The 9,925-nt window shown below is 36.5% G+C and overlaps 1 protein-coding gene across 1 annotated transcript; it reads right to left on the reverse strand.

Annotated features, from left to right (window-relative positions):
- Positions 1-702: 702 nt before the first annotated feature.
- Positions 703-3,783, reverse strand: LOC128216901 (uncharacterized). The gene is made up of 2 exons (XM_052923602.1): positions 3,384-3,783; positions 703-2,399 (listed from the first exon to the last, which is right to left on the reverse strand). The coding sequence occupies exons 1-2, from the start codon at positions 3,713-3,715 to the stop codon at positions 1,025-1,027; spliced, it is 1,707 nt and encodes a 568-aa protein (XP_052779562.1). The 5' UTR covers positions 3,716-3,783; the 3' UTR covers positions 703-1,024.
- Between the last annotated feature and the right edge of the window lie 6,142 nt (positions 3,784-9,925).

Consider the following 9,925-nt stretch of genomic DNA (forward strand, 5'->3'; position numbering starts at 1 on the left):
TTTGACTTGACAGTACAATTATGTGGTCAGTCTTGACTTGGCAGTACATGTAAGCGGACGGTATCGACTTGGCAGTGAATGTAAGCGGTCAGTTTCGACTTGGCAGTACGTTAGCGGTCAGGTTCGTCTTGGCAGTACATGTAAGCGGTCAGTTTTGAATTGGTAGTACATATATGCGGTCAGTTTTGACTTAACAGTATGCTGTAAGTTCAAAGTTGGCAGTACATGCATGTGGTCAGTTCAGAATGCAGTTCTTGTGTTGTAATTCTAATTTGACTAATGATATGGCAAGCTTATGAGATATCACAAGCGGTCTGGCCAGAACTACATCGGCTGAAAAAGTGGTCCGGCGACAACCGTATGTGGCAGTATGAGTCTGTGATAGTATAAACATGTTTTTTTATGTAATTATAGACTTATTGTGTTTATATATAATTACGAACATGTATATATAACCACGAACATATGTTTATATATCCTTGATACATTTAAGAAAATGTTCACATTCTCTGATTGATTCTGCCACGTACGGGGACGACGGCCCTTGCAAAACATGTGATTTCTGTGTCCGGTTAGAAAACTGTTTCCACAAAGACGTACGGTCCTGGGATCAATTCACGGCCTCATTATATTTTGAAAGAGTTAACAAATTAGGGACTCCCTTGTACATGTAGAAAATTATTGAAACTTTTTATAGGCACATGGACAAATTTATTTGACAACATAAAGAGAGAGTAAATCATACAGATACATAAACAATCATACAAAATAAAGAAGATATGTGAATATCTGTATAAACTTTAAGTAAAGAGCATATGGTGAACGTTACAACTATGTAGCAGAAAACAAGACGTGTAATACATCAACATATAAATGTATATTTAAGTTTAAGCAAATATTATTAATGTATTACGTTGAACAATCATCATAATGTTAATACTTACAAGAAAAAAGTGATACGTATAAAAGATAAGTTGAAATATTTGTCATTTTTGTCACTTGTAAGTGGATCTATGGTTGTTGTTTATCGTAAACTGATGACAAGGAGCGTATCTTTTGATCCGCAGACAAATAGCGAAGAAGTACGGCTGCTGAAGAACAAAGCTTTAGGGGAGAGCACCCCGTCTTGTTTCCTGGCCAGGGTGGCCAACTTCTTCTTCCCGTCCTTGTCAACCTGCAGTATTGTATCGGAATCAAAGTAGCAGACAAACACATGTCCAGCAGTTGTTGCTGGACCGTGAGGTCCCCTCAAGTAATGATCAGTGAACGTGGCCAGCTTGTTGCCGAGGTTGTCCAGGGTGATAAGTTGATTGTTTGAAAAGTTTGTGATGAAGACAGTTTTCCCGTCGTTACTGATGGCAATTCTCTGCACCGTGTTACCACCGGACTTATCCTCGTACAGCTTCTTAATATTCTTTCCCGACATCGTGTAGATGTACAGCGCAGTGTTTGATGAAATGTAAAGCTTGTTACCGTGATGAGCTACGCCGTAAGATCTGTGCATGAAACACAACTTTCTCGTAGTCACAAGTTTCCCTTTTGTCATGTTAATGAAATGAAGTTCACGTCTATCATCACGAAAGTTAACACAAACTGCAACCTCATTCCCGCCAATGTGGCACACGTCAAATGGATACTCGGGGACATCGCAGTGGTCAGCAACCCGGTACTGCTGGTCCAGTAGTTTCACTTTACAGTTCGAATAGTCTGAAATAACAATCTCTCCGCCAGGCAGTTCACATACCCCTTCAATATCACATCTGTTTTTGTCTGAACACATCTCCACGCTGTACTCGTGGTAACCTTGGCTATCGAATACATGATCTTGGGAGAATAGTGGTAGTGTTTTTTTAGTAAAAACATTCGATTCATTAATATCTCCAAATTTCGCCATCGTAGCCAAATTCTCTTCGATTCCATCATTTTTTCGAAACGTTATTTTGTATTTTACAATTTTTGATATGTTTTGCAAAATTTCGTTGGCTTGTTTTATTTTTTCTTTACATTTCCTGAACCCAATATAAAGGGGCGGTTTGTCTGACGACTCTTTGTTTGGAATGGCATCCATAATGCTTTTTAATTCGTCGTGCATCAGTGTGCAGGCGTCCATATCTTTCTTGATGGACAGTTCCTGATCAGCTACCAGACGGTCTAGGTCTTGTATTGTTGTTGTCTCCATCTTGTCAAGAATGTCGTTGATCTTTTTACGGATGGCTTTGATTTCACCAACAATGACTGCTCGAGTTTTCTTTAGAGAGGCCCCATTTTTCTTTCTGTCGTTTTTCATATCTTCTAGATGCGTTCTAAGTTCAGCTACCCGTTGAGGTAGTTGACGAAATTCGGGATCTTTGTGGATGTCCTTCGCAATGTCTTGAATATGTTGTATTGAAAAACATTGTCTGAAATGAGCAATTAAACAAATATATATTTGAAGTCTGAATTTTATTAAAACGCTAGTTTAACATTATTTTCAAGCCACATCCATTTAAATGCTGATACTTGACCATTTTAAGTCGTCGTCGTCATAAATATTGAAATTTAATGTAGCACACCCCTAATGAAAACCTTAATTTGAAACTCTAAAATTTGAATGCTTTATCCCATGTCGTTAGGCCAGGGACTACAATTCAATTAAGGATTTCAAGGTGGAGGTTCAAATATCTAGACGCACTTTTTCTTCTTTGTTTTCATTAGCTTATAAATATTTTTTTTGAAGTTGATATTGTATTTTCACCAAAAAGTAATTACATACATTTCTAAACATAAATATTAGCCTCTTTGAAAATTTCATTTAATTCTCTGGTGAAAATTATCAAATTCTAAATTGAAGTTTAGATTGTTATTTGACGGTAAATTTCTTTGTTTTTGAATCAAGGAAATGCTACACATTAAGAACTTATCAAGCTGATCATAGTATGAAATTATGGCTATTAGGGTCTTACAACCTTTGAACACTACTTACTACTAACTGTAGCAACAACTGACAGTAGGACTATGTAGTAAGGCCCTTAATTCTAAGGAAGTGCCTAGTTTTAAATGTCTCTTGACTATCTGAGAAATACAGAGGAGCGTTCGGACATGCTCATTATGCTATTTACACCGTAATATATATATATATATATATATATATATATATATATATACATATGAAATAATTTATAAATATTAAACAAGTTCAAGAAATGTGTTAGTATTAAATTAGCGAGGCGCCTTTATTGACACGGTGTTGACAAATAAAGGTATAGCATAGTTAAATATTACACATATGTAAAATACAATTTTGTTATGGTTGTATAAACCGGAAGCAATGTTTAACATGCATTAAAATTTTGATCGGTTTAATTACTGTGCTTGCGTTCTTTTAACTCTACTTTGAAATATACCTATGATCCACGGCAACGCACATATGACAACACAGCTGGTCATGGTCACCACATACCAACTTCAGCGCCTCCCCGGGGTGCCTCTCGCATATCTCAAGCACTTCCACCGTCCCTGGTGCCGCCGCCCATTTCTTAACGTCCTTCCTATCGAGCACTGCGTGTCTCTTGTACAGTTTGTTGTGAACCGGGACACAGTTATTGCAGTAATATTTTGTGCACTGATTACAGAAATGTTGAGCTTCCGTGTTCAGTCCATCTTCTTCGCAAGCGGAACAGGCGAAATCATGGATGAAATCACAGCCCATCTGAATGGATTCAAAATTTGATGCCATAGTCCTGCCGCAGATGATGTTAAAACTTATAAATGTCCTTTCCCTCACCTTCGTTTTCAAACAAGGAAGTTAAATACACACCTTATCTTCCAGCCTACGTAACGGGTCATGTGACTGGATTTTATTGATTAACTAAGTCCAGGTTGATATTTGATATGTAAATGTTTCAGAATTATTGAAATACATTTATTGAAAAACATAAATACTTTATAACTACAGTACACCTGTACTATTCTGATTTAAACAAATTGACAAAAATAGTTTAACTGTTACTAAGGCCAACACAATTAATACTTGTGTTTCCTATTACCTGCTGAAAAGGGTCGGTAGGTATTATTTTCTTTTTTATCTTTCCTTAAGAAACATATCCCAAAGCCGACTTTTTATCAGTATGATATATTTGTTAAATGAATGTTAAACAGGAATTCTGCATGTACTTATTATTCTGTAGCCCAATGCATCCATGTCAAAATCCAATATGCACCGACAATTGTGCACGCGCATTTTTCTCGTTGTACTTTCAGGTTCACTTTCACGTTAGAATCTTTCGAAAAAAGAAGTAAACAAAACATTCACCGTTACTATTGCCAATATTCCAACATTGTTCTTTTTAATAATTGGCATTTAAACTGTTATATAATAGAACTTTTATATAATAACATTCAATTTTTAATATTTAGCACATTCGGAACACCTCGGCCAATTTCCATCGAAAAGATCAGAGACCACTTAATAAATTTCCTATATATTCTATAGCCAATTGACCTATTTGCATGCAGATTAGCACTGATTTCTAGTGCTTGACGACCCCCCCCCCAACACACACACACCATATATGGCTCGACGTGTGTACTAAACATTAAATAACTTTAAAAAAAACGTCCCGTTTCTCCTAAGAAAAATAAAATTGGTTAAACGTAATCACAATGTATTCGGTAATAAAACATTCGTTTTTGAAATTATATTTAGATGTATATTTCTTGCATCGATCCGAAATCGCAGCTATTTTCCCATCCCGAGGAATAAAGAAATCTTTCCTAAATACAATGTATTGTTGGTGTCTTGATCAATTTAAAGAGGTTGTCCACGTGATATAAATGTTACCGGTACAATATGTGACACCATATTGGAAATACAGGGGTGCAGGAAATCATAGTTGAGTTGGAGCTTTGCTTTATTGTTGGCAATAGCACCTAAACAAATTACAATATTCAAATCAAATCAATCTTTTGTTTCCAGTGACAACATGCACATGTATAGCAAGGCCCATAACTCTAACTTTGATTATCATGAATTATGCTCCTTTTTAACCAAAAAGCAAAGAACTTTAAGCTATCACTCAAAATTGGTTCAAGATATTCAAATAAAACATTGCAAAGCGAGGCCTATTACTCCGACTGAATGGTATTAAGAGCTATGCCCCTTTACCACACAAAAACAACAACAGGCGAGTGTCTCGTGTTCGCTATGTGGCAGACTAGTGATCTATTTCAATCGTTTTTATGTGACTATAATAGGTCTACAAAATTGTTTATCAATACGAAATAAAATAAAACTTACTTTTACCTCTTCCCTTTTTAGTTGAAGGTGGAGGATGGTCAAGTGGTTGAGAAGAAGAAGGGGAAGAATCGTATGCCTAAAAAGGTAATGATTGCCGACGTTGATGTAAGTGATAACGACTGTGCTGCTCTCAAATGTCTTAAACCCACTGGTACGTTATAGTGTAAAGTGTATGAAGCATTGCATGTTTTTAGTTTCACCTGTTGCTAGAGACAACACTTGAATGCAAAATTGAATACTGAGGCTAACAAATCTAGCTGGCCTTAAGAATTGTTGGATATTTTCAACTATTGGATCTGTGATGCACATGCCTGACAAATCAGTGTTCTCTGGTAACTATATGGGGTTATAGTGATTTGCGCATAATAAAAACATGTATTTTATAGCGTTAACATGTCTATTAAACATTATCTATATCCGTCGAACCCCTCATAACTAATAACGCGGACAAATCTTTTGTAAGAAAGGGGACATTACTCAGTCAAGAATTGGTAGTTCGTAACCAACATAGAAGTTGACCTGTAGTTTCTATTTCACGAGTAATTGTTCGGACACCGTATGTTTTAAATTTGTTGAAAGTTGAAAATGGACCAAAACTGCATCTAAAGGTTGGATTGTATCCAAATTGCAATTGACCTCCATTTTATGGTGTTAAACATATACGATATATAATTTTGAATCCGTCAACTCTTTCACGCATTATTGTCAGGATATCGTATTCTTGGCAAATTCGAAAGGTTCGTAACTCTGTTCAAAATGGTGGTTCTGTAACTAATGTCGAACACGACTTGTAATTAATGGTGCTATACATGTGCTTACCAACAGATCTATTTTGAAATCAACCCTTTCACAAGTTAATTGTCTGAGCGCCATATTTTCGGCGATTTTTTAAGTCTAGCTTGATAATATTTTATGGTGTTAAACATGTGTACCAAAATTTAATTAGTTTAAATCTATTTGACTATTGGTAACAAGTTATTGTCAGGACAAACTATAGATAAAATCTATGTTGCCATAGAACTCCGTCAAGAATTAGTGGTTTGTAACTGAAGTAAAGTAGAAATTAACCTAAATTGTACAGAGGTAATTTTTCGGTCACCGTATTTTTTGGCAAAATGATAGTCGAAATGGGACCTCAACTCTTTCATAAGTTACTGTCCGGACATCATATTTTTGGCAATTTCTAAAATGAAAAAGGGATGTTACTCGGTAAAATAAAATAGGTGTTTGTAAGTCTGACCGATCGGCACGCGAACTTCTATATACGGCCACCCCTTCAAAAATACTACTTTTCTTGCTTGACTTGACCTAGATTTGATCGAGACAATCACAGCTTGGTGTATAACGATCAACTGATTATTATGACTTGACATAGCCTTTGACCCGACATGATCCTAGGGAGACCCCAGGAGTACGATTTAATGAAACCTTAAAGATGACTAATATAATGAGACATACAAGTTATCAAGGGTCTGTGTCTAGCGCTTTCAGAAAATATGATTTCTTTTATACGTTTATAGGAAATTTGTGAACGCCAGGGCGTGGCAAGTTGTGTCCCAAGGCGCATAACTTGAACAACCTTGAACGAATATGTGATGCTACGTAAATAATGTCAAAGGTCTGAGCCTAGCCGTTTCAGACAAGATTTTCAATGATTTTCCAATACAAGTATCTAAGAAACTTGTGACCTCCATAAAAAAAAATGTTTCATATGTATATAACTTCTGCCTTTGTTGTGAGATTCAATTTCATGTTGTTGGGTTTTTTTTATTTGTAATAACAGTTACATTGACCTTAAAAGTTGGACCCCAAACGCATGGTCTCCATAATCTTTTAAAATACAACAAGTATGGGCACAATATTGGGACCTCATACAAAATTCAAGGAAGTCTTCTTGCCTCATCATAGATACCAAGTTTGGTAAACCGCAATTTAAGTTTTATCAGTTTTTCTAACATTGACCTTAACACTAGGGTTCAAAAACGCAATCCCATGAAAGGTCTCGTGTGTTTGATACATAAATCTTGTTATATACAGGAAGTGTTGTATGCAAAAAGCATCATTTTGGGATATATGTAGAGACATTGCCGTTTATTTGTTTTAACCAGGATTCTACATTTTGACCTAAGTCGTTGGCTGGCTTCATCACCGATGAAACTCAATATCTTTAGTTAGGGTTGAGAAATCTTGACCAAGCTTGGTATATATAATTATATATATTGACGTCAATACCTCAAAATGAAAACGGTGATATGGAAGAAATTAGACGTGTTCATATGTTCCAGGACGGACAGACAGAATAAGGCGAATACTGTAGAACTCCTACTTTCATGTGGTTGGGTTAAAGCAAACCATTATTACTGGGTTAATATTTTCTTTCATTTGACCTAGTCAGATATCAGAATAAAAGAGCTGTCGTAGGATAGCGCCCTCGACTATACACCACTTTTTCTTAGAAATGAATACAATAAGGAGGTAATATGTGCCTGTCAAAAGCAATAATGAAGACAAATTAAAGCAAGCGCATTAAGACGAAACCAGGTTTTCAATCAGCCACCGTTGTAAGATTCTGTTTTAGCTGGGCGTCAATTTTTATTAACTGACCTTGACCTTCACCATAGGGGCCCCAAATGCAACCCCATGTTGGTCACAATATGTTAACCCTTAAATGAGTATCAAACGGTTATCTAGTTTAAGTAACAGAAGCATTGGCCCTAGAGGCCTCAAAAGAACTCAAATGAAAGGTCTCCATAAACTCTTCCTTTATACCAAGTTTGTTCATCATTTGTCAAACCTAACAATTTATTCTTTCCATAGGCGAGTTTGACGCCGTCCTCATGCAAACAACAACGTACATCATTCTAATAAGCAGGTTTCACTTTGTTTTAAAATGAAACGATGTGCCCGTCGAAAGGAATAAACAAGAAGCTCATGAGGGCGTATGCTCTACTGGCATGGCTCTTGTGGTCATTTTCAATCCAGAGCATGTATGTATCATAGTATGGGTAATAGGCATCAAACATGTAGTTCACGTTTTGTGTTTGGGTTAGCTGAAAACGTTGCACCTTCAACATCTGAGAACAGAGTGTTGTAAGCAGATTAGTACCATGAACTATTATAATATGTGCCAAGTAAAGGTAAAAAAGGATGGTCAAAAGGTCAAAGACATGATGCTCGTTTGCAAAACTGTACACACATGGTCAAATTTCTTGCTGTAGCTTTAAAAATAAACAAGAAACGCCGCAATGTGACGAAACAAGGTTTTTAATGATTGACAGAAGAACTTCAAACTGTGTCTGTTTTTCTATTTTTAGTAACAGTGACCTTGACCCTAGGGACCCAAAATGCAATCGATTGAAAGGTATCCATAAACTCTTACTTAATACCAAGTTGGGTCAGGATATGCCAACCCTAACTTAAGTTATTCAGTTTCAACCATTTTTCTATTTTTAGTAACAGTGACATTGACCTTGAATCTAGGGACCCCAAACGCAATCCCATGAAAGGTATCCATAAACTCTTCCTTTATACCTGGTTTGCCCATTGCCACTAAACCGGGTTTATGTTTAAACTTTTTGCTACTGAGCATGTTTCTGTAGCTTTTTGCATCTATATTGGTAAAGATATTTGGACCCTGACTAAAGTTATTCAGTTTCAACTGTTTTTCTATTTTTAGTAACAGTGACCTTGACCTTAGGGACCCCAAACACAATCCCATGAAAGTTTCCATAAACTCCTCCTATAGACCAAGTTTGGTCAAGATATGTCATCCCTAACTAAAGATATTCAGTTTTAACCGTTTTTCTACTTTTAGTAACAGTGGCATTGACCCTAGGGACCCCAAACGGAATACCATGAAAGGTATCCATTAACTCTTCCTATAGATCAAGTTTTGTCAAGATATATCAACCCTAACTAAAGTTATTTAGTTTCAACCGTATTTCTATTTAAGTAACAGTGACCTTGACCCTAGGGACCCCAAACGCAATCCCATGAAAGGTACCCATAAACTTTCTATAGTCCAAGTTTGGTCAAAATCTGTCAACCCTTACTAAAGTTATTCAGTTTCAACTGTTTTTCTATTTTAGTAACATTGACCTTGACCTTGAACCTAGGGAGCCCAAACGCAATCCCATGAAAGGTCTCCATAAACTCTTCCTATAGACCAAGTTTAGTCAAGATATATCATCCCTAACTAGTTATTCAGTTTCAACCATTTTTCTATTTTAAGTAACAGTGACCTTGACCCTAGGGACCCCAAACGCAATCCCATGAAAGGTCTCGATAAACTCTTCCTATAGACCAAGTTTAGTCAAGATATATCATCCCCAACTAGTTATTCAGTTTCAACCATTTTTCTATTTTAAGTAACAGTGACCTTGACCCTAGGGACCCCAAATGCAATCTTCCTATAGAAGTTTGGTCAACGTATGTCAACCCTAACTAAAGTTATTTGGTTTCATAGGCGAGTTTGACGCCGCCCGGCCGCCCACAAGCGCGCCCGCCTGAACAACGACGTTCGTCATTCTAATAACCTGGTTTCACTATGTGAAAACCTGGTTAAAAATATATCAAAAGGGACGGGACCAGATTTTGTCCTACGGGCATAATTTCAACTGTTTTGCTAGACGGTCATTATATGATGCTCCA

Source organism: Mya arenaria, chromosome 14 (assembly GCF_026914265.1).
Source record: "Mya arenaria isolate MELC-2E11 chromosome 14, ASM2691426v1".
NCBI classification, from domain to species: domain Eukaryota; kingdom Metazoa; phylum Mollusca; class Bivalvia; order Myida; family Myidae; genus Mya; species Mya arenaria.

What these genes read in the sequence shown, in the direction of transcription:
- LOC128216901 (XM_052923602.1), bottom strand. Translation starts at nt 3,715, where the DNA reads ATGGCATCAAATTTTGAATCCATTCAGATGGGCTGTGATTTCATCCAT. An exon ending in TGCGTTGCCGTGGATCATAG is followed by an intron (nt 2,400 to 3,383) that starts GTATATTTCAAA and finishes TGCTCATTTCAG; the next exon opens with ACAATGTTTTTCAATACAAC.